The sequence below is a fragment of the Sarcophilus harrisii genome, chromosome 6 (genome assembly GCF_902635505.1).
Source record: "Sarcophilus harrisii chromosome 6, mSarHar1.11, whole genome shotgun sequence".
Classification (NCBI taxonomy): Eukaryota; Metazoa; Chordata; class Mammalia; order Dasyuromorphia; family Dasyuridae; genus Sarcophilus; species Sarcophilus harrisii.
Window position 1 is genome coordinate 205874088 of NC_045431.1, and position 17383 is coordinate 205891470.

Consider the following 17383-nt stretch of genomic DNA (forward strand, 5'->3'; position numbering starts at 1 on the left):
CCTGGCATATGGACTGTTCCCTCTTGTCACCAAGCTATCATACCCCAAAAGTCACTAAAAGAACCTCTCTTATCCTAAATGAATCTATGTACCCACCACTCTATTCTAGGAAACGGGTGGAGTTTGCATTAAGTAATACGAACCAAAGACTGAGCAGAGCAGAAGTATTATGGAGTCCAATGAGTTGGAAGGAACTTCAGAGGCCATTGAGTCCATGGAATAACTGGAAGAGAATCCCTGTTAGATTACATCTGACAAGTGAGATCATCTCACCTCTGCCTGACAGTAATACAGGACTCACTGACTCCTAAGGCCATCCATTTCACTTTTGAATCTCTCTTAATTGTTGAGTTAACTTAATTCTTAAGTTAATTCTAAACTTGCCCCTTGTACCTGTCATTTCCATCTCTGCATTCTGGTGCTAAGCAGGACAAGTCTGATCCTTCCAATTTGACAGCTCCTCTACTACTTGAAGGCAGTTATCATTCCTGTACCTTCCTCCCCTCCTCCACTTTCAGGTCTTCTCTATTCCAGATTAAATAGACTCGGTGCCTTCACCACATCCTCCTATGGTATAGCCTCAAGGTCCTTCATCCTGTGATCATTCTGATCCTCTGGACATCTAAGTGTCAGTGGGTTAGGAAGCCACTTTTTGGCTTTCTTAACCCAGAATGAACATAATCATAAATTGTCTGACCAGAGTAGTATCCAACAGTGTAGTTCATCTTAACCAGGTAACTTGAACTCCTATTTCCAAATTCATTTGTGGCTATCAACTCCCTGTAATCCTATTTTTGCCCTGTCCTTTTAGTCAAAAAATTCTTCGTTCCAGAAAAAACAGCCTAAATAAGCATGGTACGTGTAAATCTGCTTTCTCTTTTCTTCCGTGGGATCTCCTTTCTCCCCATATAACTTTGCAAAACCAAACAAAACTGCCATCTTTTGGGTAATGCTTAGCATGCCCTAGAAGCCTCAGTATATTCTGAACTTTAACACTCCTGACTTCTTAATTATAGCTATTGTGGAAATTCATCCTGTTTGTAAAAGACCTTGCTTTCATCTTCTATACATTATCTCTTAAAAGTATAAAACAGTAATTACTGAATACTTTAAATCCACAGCAGTCTCTTCAGACAAAACCCCACTTTTCCTCATTATTCATCTTCATGTTTTCATAATTCCATCCTTGGGTTGGGTTTTTTTTTAATCCCTATTAGGCAAGAATTTTATTCCATTAGATCCTACCTATCCCTTTCTCTTTGCCATTTTAAAAACCTAGGATGCATAATTACATTACATCTGGCTTTCCCATCACAAACTTTTAAATTTCTTCCTAATGCTCCCTTCACTTCCACTCCAGTAACCAATTTTCCTTTCTCTCAGAGGTAAATGGCATCATTAGAGTTAAGTCAAGAAATTCTTAATAGCTCCGGTTCCAGGAGATGGACGCACTAGTTCCCCCCAACAGTATCATACCTTTTTGTCAGGCTTGGAATTTTTCTCCACCCTCATCTGTGTCCTTTTTCTATGCAGGTGGTCTGTCATATACAAAGACAAAATCCCTTGTGTTTAGTCCTCCAGCGATCTTCACACAAATATTCTCCCACATGCTTTCTCTCCCCCCTACCCCCCCCCCCGTGTATCTTATTTACCAGATTGCTTCTTCACCCTGAAACACACATTTTCCCCTCTACTCCCTATCTGTTTGTTTTAAAGGAGTACCTGGGTAGCAGAACCCTACTCGGTCTCAGTGATACCTAGGAGGTCTATTTTTCTTCTGCATTCATCTTGTTGCTTATTCTTTGCATTTGTTTATAGAAATTTGAAGCCATGTTTTTATTGCTGGCTGCTTTTTTGAAGCTTGCTTCCTGGGAGGCTGTGTATCTCAGGTGCTACTCTAGCTTCATTATAGTTATAATATACTTCTCAGCCCTCCTGAGTTTTCAGTTTTGAAGCCCTTTTGATTAGATATTTGTATGGCAAAATGCCATACAAATGCATTCCTGCTAGCCTTTGCTGGCCATCAGTGATATATTTTAATTCATGCTTTAGAAATCCACATCTGGGTCTCATACTCAGCCTCACATCTCCATCATTTTCCCTCCTTTAAAGTCCTCCTTCATTGGGCAGCAATGAAAAAATGCCATCAGTGTTCCAAGTGGCTTTCAGCTTTTTATAAAAGTATCAGTAGCCTTGGCAACATTAGCACATCCAATCCAGAAACCATTATTTGTATACATATGAATCACCAAAAACAGTAGTACCCTTCCATCTTAACTGTTTTATCTCAGATATATGCACCAGAAAGACAAAGGATCTTCATATAACAATATTAGTTGCCCCGGTACCCCGTTTTCTAAAGTCAGTCTCGTTACCACATTCATAGTTGGTTCAGAAAGTGAACTCCTAGCCAGCTATATTTCAGGACCACAACAAATATACATTAACTAAATGGCGGCTATATGGTTCCTATTTAGGGGCAGCGTAAAATGCATGAAGAATAATGAGATAAGAGTGGTTAGAAGGTAAGGCACTGCTAGCTGGGGTGCCAATTAGAGGAGTCTGACCTTGATTCACTAGGTATTTCTGAGCAGATGTTACACATGACAGGCAGATTGGAAGGGAGAGAGAGCTGAGGCAAGATGACATGTCAGGAATCCACTGCGGTCAGTAAAATAGATGAGATGAGCTGAGTGTCCCACTCATTGCTGACAGTAGTGGGGAAAAAAAAGAGGAGGGATGAGAGATATGTAATATTTAAGATTCACAAAGCACTTTCCATCTATTATGTCATTTGATGATGTTGGGAGGTCTGGGAGAAAAAATTCAAAGATGATCTCACCATTTCATACAGGTGCCAGAAAAAGAAAAGGTAAAGTTACGAGGACAAGTAGGGTTTGGGGAGTAGATAATCTTGGTGTTCAGTCAATCCAAATATAAGTTATTATGCCATCTTCCTGATGAACCCTAAATCCATTTCCTCCCCCTCTGCATTTGCCATTCAGCTGATTAGACTCCATTAAATCCAATAATTCATTAGCAGCACTTTAAGTACTTCACAGAGCTGGGAGGGGTGCAATGAAATTTTTAAAGGCAAATTTCAGTTTTTCACATCTGTTGTTGTGTTCATAATAAAAATAAATACAATTAGAACCTTTTCAATTCAGACCATTTCTTGAATGGTCTTTGTTAGCTACTAGGACACCAAGTGAGAGACAATGATATCCAGCTTTGGTGGCATGGACATGAACTGCAGAATATGAGACTACATGGATGGATTCTAATCTGTTCCACTGGAGACACCCATAGTAATAACCTTAGATGCAGGAGAGGACGCATCTAGGTGAAATAAGGTATAGTTGTGTTCTCCTGGAGCATGTCTGCCTCACAGAAAACAGACCCAGTAATCAGAGCAGAATGGTAAGTGTTCAAGGTTAGAAAAGTGTTATGGAAGCATGAAGGCGATCACTTCTTATTGGAAGAAAGTTTGAAATGGGAGTACTAGGCACAGGAAACAATTCAGCAAAGGTATAGTCTGGGCTGGTGTGACTGAAATTTGAAGCTTTAAAATGTTGAAAAGCATTTTGTCTGTTACTTACCTGAAAAAAGCTGCAGAGCTAGTAGTTCAGCAGTCTTAGTTTGAAAATTGGGACACTGCAAAGGTCCAAAGCCACAAAAGAAATCCTCAAAAGACTTCCTCTCAGGCATAGAACTTAGCTCATTTCTCCACAGCTAGCTTCTCATCATGTCCTAGTTATAGCTTTTTTTAAATGCCCACCTCCTAGATGCATAGTAGAAAAGGGCAGAGAAGAAAGCCCTCGCCATTGTACTGCTATCCCTGGTACCGGGCCTGGTGTGTAGTAGGCTCTCAAGACATATGGGTTCATTTAATAATTCTAGGTCTGAAGGCAAATGTAAGAACATCCCTCGAGTTCCATCATATCTGTTTCCCTGGCTTGGAGATGGTGTAGTTGGTGATACTCTTCCCTATCACCGTGAAAGACAATCTAGAAGATGCTTTACCCACATGCAGGGGGCCACCAGGGTGGACCTGTTGACATTTAGTGATCGAGATTGGGCATTAAGTTCTAAGTTGCTATTAATATAGCGTGGTGTAGATGATGATCCTGAACCAAATGAACAGAGAATAATTTTTTAAATGAAGGTTTTGCCCCACTAACTTTTCTAACATTAATTAGCATGAGACTATTTCAGATGGCCTCTTTGGTTTTTTGCCCTTAGTAATCATACTGCTTGTCTGAGATTTGCGTTTAAATCACAAAAACTCCTATGCTTTCCCATTTGATAGATTTTAAATGGAGGAACTCCAGACATTCCTTCTGCTGGTCTCCTCCCAGGGCAGATTCAAGATAACCCTGGGTATCCATATTCCGACAGTTCCTCTATTCTTGGTAAGTAGCATTGATATTAATCACTTCAGTAAGCCTGCCAAATCCAGTAACAGGTCTTGTTTTTTTGTTTTTGTTTTTTTAAATATCTTTTTAAGAGTTTTTAACATAAATCAGCTTTGTCTCCCTGAAGGTGTGTCCTACCCTTCCCATCCCACAATCTACCACCGCAAATTTTAGCAGTACATCAGGCTAGTACAAATTAACTAGCTTGCCATTTGGGCTAAGAGTTTGAGAGGAGAATTTAACATTTTGGAGACAGAAATAATAGCTGAAGTTATGAAAATAGTCACCCAACTTCTTCAAAAAGAATCTATTCAACTTCTTTTTCCCCCTAGCCTTCCTTTTATAATCAGTCTCTGATCTCTCTTTTTTGTTTCTCCTCAGTAATAGTCCCTTCTTCCTCCTTTTCCTAGATTAATATGGAACTGAATTGTTTTAAATGTTTCTGCTTCCTACAGAATTTAGCTGTGCTCTTGAATCTAAGAAATTTGGAGAGTTTATCTTTCTCCTAAAATCTTAGGAAAAAGGGCCCCCACTTCAGCAATAAATAGATTTGCTTAAAGCATTAAGTTCAAAATACCAAAAATTTGATATAGGAATTTTACAAAATGAAATTAAAACCAAAGGAAGTAATTCTGACTACTAAGAAGTTTGTTTTCTATTCAGGTGAGAATACCCACGTTGGTATAGACATGATTGATAATGACCAAGGTTCCAGCAGCCCCAGTAACGACGAAGCAGCCATGGCAGTCATCATGAGCCTCTTGGAAGCAGATGCTGGTCTTGGTGGCCCTGTGGATTTCAGTGACTTACCTTGGCCACTTTAAACATCATTTTACTGCACAGTTGCTTCAGCAACATCTGCAGTATCAAAGTGCATTATTGGTGGAGTTTGACCGTCTGTGAAGCTTCTTGGATAAAGAGATAATAGCTTTTATGTTCAAACTTCATAAAAGCCATCTCAAAGCCATTGATACAAGTCAATCCTACTATGTGTAACTTAAGACAAAGTGGAACTAAAACCGCTACAGTGTTTCTGCATCATTGATTATTGAGCTAGCTGTGAATAGCTTGCATTAATTGTATATTTTGGATTCTGTTCGTGTTGAATTTTTAAATCATTGTGCACCAGAAGCATCATTGGTAGCTTTTATATGCAAACAGTCATTTCAGATGTATGGTGTTTTTACACTACAAAGAGGTCCCCCATGTGGACATTTCTTATACTAATTGTATCATAAAGCTGTTTATTCTTTCTTGTAAGAATCCTTTACTATAAATATGGGTTAAAGTGTAATGTATTAGACAGTTAAATATTTTTAAAATAAATGTTTCCTTTGTTCTATAAAATACCATTTACTTTTTTAAACAAGTTGAAAAGAATATTCCTGTCGCAAAATTTAACTGTCAGTCACGGATTCAAGAATGATGATTATCACGTATTACATCCCTTCTTTACTTTCATAGTAAACTACCCAGTGTGCTTTCCCTTTCTTTGGCTTGGGTACTCACATACTATGTTTTCAGTAAAACAGAGCTACGATGATTCTGCAAGCAAAAATGATGTATCACAGATGTTTTAGCAAAGATCTTTCAAATTTAAAGTTCAGAATTTTATTCTTCACATTATTTTAGCTTATGACAACTAGTCATAAATATCAATAATTGTTTTTTCCACTGGCACCATTGGGTAATGCTAAACTCAACTCTAAATCATCTAATCTTTCAGCATCTTTGGGAATCAGGAGATATGTTACATGTAGGTTACCAGTTGATGGCAGTACCATGATGTGATGTGGCTATCTATCGATCATGATTATTTTTAGGGGCCTGCTCTTATGCCTTCCAAATAGTGAAGTGAGTGAACTGAGTGAACAATCTGCTAATTCTAAGAATTAATAATCTGGTCAGAAACATGAAAACAATGTAAGTTTATTTCAATGAAAAACTCAAGTTTACAATCATTTAGTAAACGAGAAGTGAACACTTCATTCCTATCCCATGACATTTATGAAAACACCTTGTCAGTAAATAAATATCTGTGAACAGATTAAGGATAAGGCAGACTGGATGATAAATCACCTCTGCTGTTCACATCCCTGCATGTGACTCACACAAAATGAGTGAAAAACTGCGCTGGGAAACAGACTAAACAGCTACTGAATATCATCCTAATCATTCAACGAGCCCAGTGGTAAATACTTACACTTTGTGCTCACTCCACAGTGAGCGGCAAAACCTACTAACAGATGCCAACTGCATTTCCACCTTTTGCTGAAGAGGCTTTGATAGGAGCACTTGTTTAAATTTGTATTGTGCATCACAACTATAAAAAATGGCTTTAAGAATTCCACAGAACCACCATTTATAAAGTGCTACCATCAATATCGTGTTACTGCATTTTGTCCGGGCTGTGGCCAAAGTCTATGGTGAAGGTCCACCAGTACCCCCTACTGCCAATCCCACCCTTTCTAAACGTGAGAGAACTGTCCAGCATACAAAGAACCAATTTCACAAACCTACTGGTAAACAAATACATTTATATAAGTGGAACCTCAGGATGTCAGACTGATACCTTTGGTCTTTTAAAAAAAAAAGTCCACACTGCAATCTCCTAAACACTGGTGTGTGCATTTCACAATGAAGAACAGTGGCATTGCAGTGCCGAAGAATGAGGGCAGCATCACTGGTGAGAGGAGCATGCTAGCATTTGTAAGATGGGCCGCCTCCATCACAGCATTGGACTCTGTCCCTCAGGATCCATCTCATTGCTGCCAGGAGGAGGAGGAATAGGTAGAATATCCAGCTCATCCACTTGAGGTGTTGGATGCATGACCACCAGCTGGTCCTGGGGAATGTCTGCGGCAGCTGCTGCTAGGTTTGTGATAGACTTACTTTTCACACACTGGAAGTCCACATGCCGACTTTTTCCTTCCTCCTTCTCCCAGGACATGCGAATAAATGGTCTTTGGACATAGTTGTAGATTACTTCTGGGCGCCCACCAGGCCTTTTCTTGACTTTCTCTTTGTAAGTGGGATACCCTAAAGGAAAGATTTTGCATAAATTGATGAAATACATTACTTCTTTGAATCCCAATTTTCCTCATCTACACCCAGAAAACTTCTAAAATATTTTCTAGTTCTCTCATTATATGATCTATACTTTTAACACATCAGAATAATAGATACATCACAAAGGAAGAAGGCTAGCCATAAAGTTAGGAGACAGATCCATAAATGACTTTACATACTTACCATAATTGCCACCGTAGGAAAGAGTAGCCTATCATCCTCAGTTTAATTATGATAATACTTGCAAATAGCTACTGTTTCAAAGTTATAATGAGGAAATGCCCACAAACCTTAAAGCCCTATTAAAATAACCATTAAGATAAGAAGCATTTCCTTTTTGCAAACTAGATGATTATATGCTCTCAATAATAGAAAAAAAAAAATATGGAAGTTTACATTTTACTAGTTAAATGGGGTTACTTTCAAATCCCTCTCCTTGAAAAAAACAATTCAAGAGAAAGCAATTCCACCTACCCTAAAATACACTGTTTCAAAAACAGGTGGCTATTTCCTGAATCAAAAAAAAAAAAAAAAAAAAAAAAACTTTTCCATGTTGACTTTTTAATGTAACAGCTTCTTCCCGGTCCCCAAGCTCACTAAGCCTATTTATTCAACTAGTATTTACTGAGCATTTGTAGTAAATAAGCCCAAGTGTAAGAGATGTCCTGGCTGTGTTTGTGATAAATGCCAAAGAAGTGGGGGTAAGATAGTAAATATTATCAAGAGTTCAGGAGAGCAAAGATGACTGCCCAGAGAAGAAGTCAGGAAGAGGCAATACTGAAGAAAGCTTTGAAGGATGGCTAAGCATAGAGAAAGGTGGTAAGATTAAATTAGGCAAACAAAATCATGGATAAAGAATCAGAGACTCAGAACAAGAAGGAACTTCAGAGGACATCTAGTTCAACTTTCTTATTATAAAGGAGGAAAAAGAGACCCTAAGGTTACATATAGTGTCAAAAGCGGAGTATGAACCTTTGACACCAGACTTGGCTGCTTCCTGGAGAGCGTGAACCCTATACAACGAGGAAAATTTGGGGCATAGGGTGGAAGGGACACAGGCTGTGCAACGAGAACCACAGTTTAGCAGCATCAGATTGTTTAACTTCAGGACAATTTTCTATCAGGGGTTACTGTGTGGCAAAATAAAAGAAAAGTCCCAAGGAATGCAGGAGTCATATTTGAAGGTTGACAAGTGGCAAACTTCCCTTTTCACTAGACTCAAGTTCCATGATAGGGTTTTATCTTTCCAACCCTATACTAAATTCTGGACAACACAAGATCTTTCAAAAGACATTACAGGCCCCACCACTCAAAGCTTACCTGCTCCAAGCTATCACTCACACCATCCAAAGATGGCATCAGGCATGAAACTACTATTTCTCTAAATAGAATCATCCACATATACACAAATCTAAATCAAGAAAACTACATGAGTTGTTTCACTTTATTTTTGCTTACATTCAGGAAAATTTCCCTGGGACAGAAGTCCAACCTTAATATGGTATTTGTCCACTAGAGGGAGCAGCAAACCCTCTCAGCTCTATACACTGCCTGAGATCCCATTCAAATCCTCAAATCGACACTTTTCAACAGTTTTCTCACCTGTAAAATAAGGGTGTTGGACTCCAAGGTCCCTTCAAGCTCTAGTGCTATGAACCTAGTAAAATGCATGTAGTTGCATCAAGTAGTAGTGATTTTTTTTTTCTTTTTTAAATAAAAGTTGGCCTATTTTGTAGTAATTAGGATAGAAAGTAAATTGGCCAGAATGCCTCACTTATTTAAAAGGGAAAAAAAAACCAAGACCCAAAATAACATTTTCTCAAGGCAGGAAAAGGAAAGAACTGACTTTACAGTAGCAGGAAGCAATCCTGTTACCTTTACCTCAGTCTTATTTCCTCCCACTACTACATTTTCCTCCTATTACTTTGCCATTACTTTGATTATATGGAGGAGAAGATTCAACTTCAGGGAAAAGAGGAGTTGAGAAGGAAGGAAGAAGGAATGAGTGTGCTCATTGAAGCAACATTCTGGGAGCTGTATCAAAGTATAACCTTTGTTACAAAGATGGGTTAGACAAATTGGAGAAACTTTAGGGAAGATTTTTCCAAATTACTCTAACAATCCATTGTGGGTTTACAACTTTAAGGGCAAATGGGAAAACAAACTTCAGGGTAAAATGTGCCATTGCAGAATAGTAAGTAAGTGGAAAAGGCAAGTAGCTCCTTCCAGGAGCATAAACAGAAATGTGAGTAATGAACTAGGTGATTTCCCTATAAAGTTCCAGAGTCCTACAATAGCCTTCAGCATCCAGGTAAATTCAGTTTTTATCTCTCTGAAAAAAAAAAAAAAAATTTCTGAGTAATTTTATGACAAACCACCTCCTAAGCCTAAAAGTAATAATAGGGTACCAAGGAACTGAATAGCACTGTCTCAAAATATCAAGAACACACAAGTATCCCTTCCCTACTTCTCCCACCCCACAAAGAGAAATGCATATGAAGATATGACAGTCAATTATAGAAAGAACATTATTTTTCCAAATGCAAAAGTGTTTTTAAACCCTTTCCCCTCATAGGTGACCAGAAAAGAGTATAAATGTTTCTTTATCAGGACACAAAGATGTACCATGAGTGGTAGGGAATACAGGATCAGCTCCAAAAGAGAATGAAAACTATCTGAGCTCTAAGGCCGTAGGTGTTAAGGGATTGTACCTTTTCTGTTCTGAAAAGAAGTTCAAGAAATAACAGATCCCTAGTCCTAATATGAGCAAAGCATATTGGAAGATTATTCCAATATGGATGGAGGTCTGGGATGGAGATTAGATTTTGGAACTTCAAAGGCAGAGCTGAGTGCTATAACCATACTGATGCAATCTCTTGGCTGTGCTCATTTCTTCAGATATTGTGGCAAGAGACTCCAGGAAAGATGCTCAATACTGCCCAACTCCCAATGACTTAAGGTCAACCATCTTATTTTTTCAATCTATCTAGATCTCAGAACTCTTTAAGATATGTAACAAGAGCATGGAAAGAATATGTTCAGCCATTACAATATCCAGGAGTAAAGATCCCTTTCAACTGCTTAAAACAAATTTCATCAAGATCATCTCATGATTCAAAATTAATATACTTCAAGGCCAAAAATCCTCTCCCCATATTCTCGTTTGTATCTACCTCCAAATCTCTCCAAAGTTTGTAACACCCTTGGCCAAAATGGCCGAGTGGACAAAGAGCTGGCTTGGAGATCAGGGACCCGTTGACTCAAGCCCCACTTTTTGTATATGCTGGCCCATCCTTTGACACATTCCCACTTCCCCTTCTCAATACTCTGGGCAATACTCTTAAGAGTCTAAATGACAGAAAAAGTGTCAAGTAGCATCGCTGGGAAGAGCTTCCCCTTCCCCCCACCAAGAGTTCCCTATATTTACTTGTCCAGATAGATGTTGTTTCCCCCAATAGAACAAAGAGTGTTTCATTTTTGCCACTTTCTACAACACGACTATCTACAAAGAAGATGCTCAAAAGGACTATTTTGTGAACTGAAATATGCTATATAACTCCTCCCAGTTGTGCTGTGTCATTTCATCCCTTTTACCTTCCTTGCAGCATATAATGAGAAGGATAATAATTATGTATAATAATCAATAGTGATACAAGTAGGATTCCTATCATTTTACGGTGACAAACCTTTCTTCAGTGATATTATAGAAAAGAGCACCAGATTGAAGTCAGAAACCTGTATACAAATCATGGCTCCAAAAGTTCCTTGCTATGTGACTCTAGTTCTCTGAACCTCACAGGTTTCTCAACTACAAAGTAAGATTAATGCTTGTACTATTGTAAATCCTATTAAATTGGGCACTGGAATCACTAAGACTCACCTTCCAGAGTTCAAATATGACTTCAAACACTTAGTTGTGCGACCCTAAGTAAGTTACCTGATTTTGTTTGTTTTAGTTTCCTCATCTGTAAAATAAGTTGGAGAAGTAAACGGCAAACAACTCCAGGATCTTTGCCAAAAAAAACCAAATAGGGTAGGGAGAACTAACTAAACTAAAACAATTGAGCAACAACACACAGTTGGTGGCTATGTTTTATTTAGAAATTTTTTCTACTCTCAACCCCCTTCCTCTCAAGAAATGTTTACATGACCTCATTTCGAATCTGAAATGGGGTGTTACTGACAGCATTTTTGCATGTGCAATGCAAAGTATGTGTGTTGTGTGTTCAGAACCAAGTATACAGTGAAGTCACACAATACAATATGGGCAAGCAAGTCCTACCAGAAACATCTCGGATGGATTTTGAATTTTGAATTAATTTTTGGTTGTTCATTTAGAAATCTTTTGCCAAAATTTTTATAATCCTCATATTCAGTTATACACTCCTAAATGGGATCATGACCCATAGTTTAAGAAGCTTTGATTTTGAGAACAACTCTAATAACAGTAACTCATCAGACTTTTTTCTTAAGCTTTCATCCATATTCTTAAAGGCTTCTGCTTTTTTCAATCCATTTTAAATAAACATATTTAAGAGGGGGAAAAAAAGCATAAATACTACTCTCCTACCTTGGTTGAAAAAACAAAAAAAAATCATTAGAAAGAAGAGCCATGAATATATCTTACCTTCTATACCCAATCGAATCTTCTTAAGACCTCGCTCCTTCAAGACAGATTTGGCCACATCTCTATTTTCAATGTATTTGAAAAACCTATACAACTTTGTGCTATAAATAACTGGGGACAAAAAGCAACAGATTTTAGAAATTAGTAACAGAAATACATTTACTGAAGCTTTTTACCTTAAATTCATCTTGCTCCACAATCAGCAGGGTATGATCACCCTAAATCCCCACAATGGATGCAGTAATGCCAAAGGATGACTAGCCAACATCACAGAACACTAAGTTCAGTAGAGTTAATATACAAGCAAATCTCTAACAGGGTGGAAACCAGAAAAGCTTTGAGAATCCATCAGGTTACTGCAGCTTATTATTGAAACCCAATCCATAGGAAAAATAATCCAATTCTTAAAAAACAAACAAACAAAAAAAACTTTAAAGACCTGACAAAAAGAGTGTTTAAAAAAAAAAAAAAAAAAACAATTGCCCATCAACACAGGCAGACTGAAGAACATGGTATAAACCATTTAGATGATTATCCATCCCAAAGGGTAGAGAAATAAAACACTATTTGTATTTCATGGATTGAGCTACGAAGTGTGCAGACCTCCCCCCAAACTGTTCTCCACTGAGGTGGCCATCCCACTCAATACTGATGTTAAAAGGCAGAATCGAGCAAGTTCTGCCCAGGTTAGTCTGTTTAGGTCAAACAGGCTTTGCAAAGGACAGAAACTCCACTGACAACATGATGAATCTTCCAAATGTGCTGGGGACTTCAGGGAGTTAGACAGATGGACCCTCCTCGCCTTCTCTCTTTCAGGTGGAGTTATCTCCCTTAAAAGGTGAACTGCAAAGGTTTTTGCAAAAAAAGAAAGACACGCTCACAAACCAAACACGCTGGTTTATAGGATCCAGTTAAAAGGAAAATAAATACTTGCTTTCTCTGGAATAAGTTGGTATTTATTTCTACATCCTTAAAAATGTTGAAAATCTGAGATTTGTCATCATTTCACAGAATGAATGATGTCATAAAGCACCATCATTTTATACTACTTTCTAATTAGAAAAAATACAGCTGGCGGAACTATCTTCATCTCTTACAAATGAATCCTCTTTGGTTAAAAATCTTCTGTCTCAGAGCAAAATAAGAATTGACAAGGAAAAAATGTTTAAGTCTTTAATCTTCAAAGTTTAAGTTTTTAAAATCTTCTTTGAAAGAAAGTGAAAAAATAAAAACAAAACTACACTCTTCAAAATGATTAGATAAAGTAATTTTAAACTTTTCTCTATGCTCTGCAGGTTAAAGTTTTGGCTTTGAAAAACAAATCCTAAAGTTTAAGAAATGCATTTTACTAATATGACAGTTTTTTTTTTTAAAATCTTTTGATATCTCTTTAGTTTTGTTTTGTTTTTTTTTTTTAATTATTAATTTTTCCTTTATTTTGTCAAACTTAGGCAGCAAGAAATCATAAAATCAGGTTAGCAGAGAGCCCAGGACTAAGGGTTTGTACAGCAATATCAGATATCTAGTACTACTACTGTTCACAAGAAAGACCACAACACTCATCTGAGCACATCATGCAACAAAAATTCTTTAAGGAACAACATGGTAACCTATGACTTTAAATTAAGAAAATAATTTTTAAACAAAGAAAATACTTTTAAGAATTCCAAAATATTTTCTCCACCAAACAGGAAAAAAAGACCAACCAACTAACTTAAGTTCTTTACCAGGCCCTGAAAATCCTTGGCCTTTATAAAACTGGCAATCTAAGTTACTAAAAAACTCTATCAAAAAGACTAAATGAAGATATTTATAAAAATCTAAATTGTATTGGAAACGCTATCCTATATTCTTCTGATTTGAGAGGAAATCTCAGTCATTTCTAGGAAACCTGCCAAAGACAATATGTGCTTAATGTGTGATTTACCAAAAATAGGAAAAGCTCTGGTGGGGAGGGGTTGAAAATGGAACAAAACTGCAATTCGAAAAAGAGTATCTAAATGATTAGATAAAATGTTGATATTGCCTTAAAAGGAATAACGAGCTTTAAGAAAGCAAAAATATTCTGGTTTTCTAAAGGTAACAACACCTTTCTACAGGTCACAACACCATCTACAAATGGACAGGTTCAAATGAAGCTCCTCCAGACCAGGATTCACTTCCATAGCACTGTTCACTTTTTACCTTTACAGGAATGTTTCTAAGAATTACTCATTAATTTAAAAAAAAAAAAAAAAAAAAAAAGCAGCTGTTATGTGTAGCAAAATTCCAAAATAAAGATGCATTCTTTTTATAAACTGAAGTTAAAACCTTAAGATAAGGTGATAAAGCAGCAGCATTGGTCCAGCAGAAAAAAGACATCTTCCAATACTTACTCTGTGAATATTCTTCTCCCATCTGTGGAGGGTATTCTTCATCCCAATCAACCACGTCATCATCTGTGAGTACCACTATATGACACTCTCTTTCACCACTTTGGGCACTGGCCACCATGAGAGGGAGGATCATTTCCTCTAAATAAAATTCAAATTGTCTACGAGCACCATCATTTGATAATTCATGCATGAGGGCACCTGAAATCAAACCCATAAAAATATCATGATTTTTGGATGATTTGTTATGAATATCAGCAAAACATATCAAAAAAGACTGATGCATCTTTGAAAGGCTAGTCCCTATATTAAGCCTTCCCATCCTTCTGTAATTTGGACTTTCTTTCTGGCTAAAAAACATGTTTGATGACTCATGTAACTCTCTTGTCTCCTATTTTTTGTTAAGACTGACTACAAGCTAAATGAAGGAAGAAGTGGTTTTATATAATCATTTCATCATACCAAACATCTAGTAGAGTAGCAGAGGTTAATAAATGAAAGGCTGAACAAATGAATGACTCCAGTTCTGATTATGTTCATTAGTGACAGTATTATTGAGGAAGATTGGAGAAGTATAAACCTAGCCTCTGATACAAATTGGCTGTGTGACTCTACTATAGGCAACTAAAAGAATTCTAAGTTGGAACAGTATCAAACTGCATTGGTTGAGAGAATCTTCTCCTCCAGAAGAATGCCTATGTTCTTGACATCTGTTAGCCAAATGGAGCTATTATCTGACAAAACTTGACTATGAAAAGAAACTTTTGTACAAAAACAAACATTTCTCAATATGTACATTAAGAGATGTTATACAGACTTCTAGTTTTGTATCACCATTCCTCCTTTTTCACCTCCTTCGGAAAATACCCAGAAAAAAACATCAAGAACACAATGGAAAAAGGAAGTGGTTTGGGAATATGAAAGTAAAAGACCAAATAGGAGAATATGTTGCCAAATTCTAGAATAATAACATTATGATATGGACAAAATAAATTTGTGTTGCTAAATAGTACTTTCTGCTCTACAGCAAAAAATATGACATACAGCTCTAGGAGTAAAGTCTTAACAGATTGAAAATACTTGTAAAGAATGGAGTTTTTATTAGAAAACCAGAAAAGAGTTGTTGTTTTTTTTTTTTTTTTAAATAAGGGCTCAGACATTTTGGGTTCCAAGAAAATGAAATAAAAGGAGAGTTGGAGATACTCTGATCTGAGTCACTCACCCAAAAGAAGTTAAAGGACTAGGTAGATTGGGAGCAGCTCTCCCTCTTAGTAAATAGGCTTGAGATAGGACACAGAACAAGGAGAATAAACCTCATTCCATAAAGAAAAGAGGAAGTGTAATTCAGCTGAGAGCTTTCTTTACAGTCATGAAGGAATCTAGGTGTTAAAGTTGAAAGATTAAGGACCAAAAGGTCCTGATTTCCCCAGTTTCATTAGTTCTCCTCAGTATCTGCCTTCTAAAAATTGTTCCTTTTACATTTCATTACTTTACAATAGTTCACAACAATGAAATTTCAGGAAAAGGACAATAGAAATGAATGCCAGATAACTGCCTACCTTCTATATAATAACCAGCTTGAAGCTTTGAGAAATATTCATGGGAATCAATAACTAGTGTACGTTACACACTTCCCTCTAAACAACTTATAAACAACCCCCACCCCTCTCTTATAGCTCCCTATCACTTCCATCAAATACAAAGTCCTTTGGTTGGTATTTAATGGCATTTAAAACTCTTCATAACCTTAGCCCCTTCCTATACTTTACTTCCAATCACAGTCTTCAATTCAGTGACACTTGTCTCCTGGCCATTCCACAAATAACAGACAATGTCTCAATTCTGACCATTTTCTCTGGTTGCCCTCCATGCCTCGGGAATGCTCTCTCCTCCCCAAAGCCTACTGCCCTTCCTGGTTCCCTTTAAAAGTCTGAAGTAAAAATCCCATCTTCTACAGCAGGGGTCCTCAAACTACCACCCACGGGCGGTTTATACTAATTTTGGTTTATACTAATTGGTTTATACTAATTTTGCTCACTTTCTTATTAATGGGTTGTAAAACTAATAGTCTCCCCTTCACTGTTTTCAACAAAAAATTCTGTTTTAGTTTCCTCATCTTTAAAAAAAAAAAAAAAAAAAAGTGGGAAGGGACATCACTACCAGGGTAAACTTCTAGTTCAAAAGCTAAGGTAATATGAATAAAATTAAGTTACTATACCCTACAATGAAACAATGCATTGTGAGATATAACTTCAAAGTGTTATTGAAATCATCAGTACAGATTATGCTGAATGGTAAAATGATGCACCCCATTCATTTGGTTGGATGAAAGGTGATGTAATTTTTGACGCTAGCAATTTTGAAAGATTAAATTTGTGCGAGATCCTCCCTGGACAAGGGACTGTAGCATGCTAACAGAGAGGCAGTTTCAAAGCAAGGAAGACCTGGGTTTCAGTGCCACCTGTGACACCTACTAGCTGTGTGATCCTGATCGAGTCCCTTCCCCCTCTCAGTACTCCAAGTTCCTCTCTCTTTATTAGCTGCAAGACAAAGTGGCCAACCTGTGATGGTAAAGAGAATTTCCTCATCTGGGAGTCTCTTGTACTAATGAATCATAGACCCAGTCAATCACCGCAATATAATCTGTACTGACAAAATATGCACACACAGCAACAAAAAATTACACTCTCTTGAAATGTGGAAAAAAGAATTATGTTGGAAGTTAGGGTTGGACATACATATGCTATTAGCTTTCACAAGCATTACTGTCGCATGGCAGATAGTAGCAATGATTGGATATATCAACATTGGTCTTTTAAAAATCACTAGAAGGTCATGTGTATCAGTCTACAATTAAGAATATTAAATTTTAAAAGTTCAAAGTTCAAAAACTGCATAAC

At 37.2% G+C, this 17383-nt stretch overlaps 2 protein-coding genes across 16 annotated transcripts in view; one reads left to right on the forward strand and one right to left on the reverse strand.

Moving 5' to 3' along the window:
* The window catches only part of ARNTL (aryl hydrocarbon receptor nuclear translocator like), a 101547-nt gene extending 95785 nt beyond the window's left edge, over positions 1-5762 (forward strand). For 7 of the 8 annotated variants that reach the window (XM_031941585.1, XM_031941582.1, XM_031941583.1 and 4 more), the window contains 2 exons: positions 4310-4412; positions 5079-5762. In XM_031941585.1, the coding sequence (XP_031797445.1) occupies positions 4310-4412; positions 5079-5239 (264 nt within the window). In that variant the 3' untranslated portion in view covers positions 5240-5762. Of the gene's footprint in view, positions 1-3193; positions 4413-5078 lie in introns of those variants that run through there. The other variant, XM_031941586.1, reaches the window with a different exon arrangement.
* Positions 5763-6324: 562 nt separating this feature from the next.
* Positions 6325-17383, reverse strand: part of BTBD10 (BTB domain containing 10) — a 79477-nt gene continuing 68418 nt past the window's right edge. For all 8 annotated transcript variants that reach the window (XM_031941594.1, XM_031941590.1, XM_031941595.1 and 5 more), the window contains 3 exons: positions 14487-14684; positions 12112-12222; positions 6325-7454 (listed from right to left, as the gene is read on the reverse strand). In XM_031941594.1, the coding sequence (XP_031797454.1) occupies positions 7144-7454; positions 12112-12222; positions 14487-14684 (620 nt within the window). In that variant the 3' untranslated portion in view covers positions 6325-7143. The remainder of the gene's footprint in view (positions 7455-12111; positions 12223-14486; positions 14685-17383) is intronic.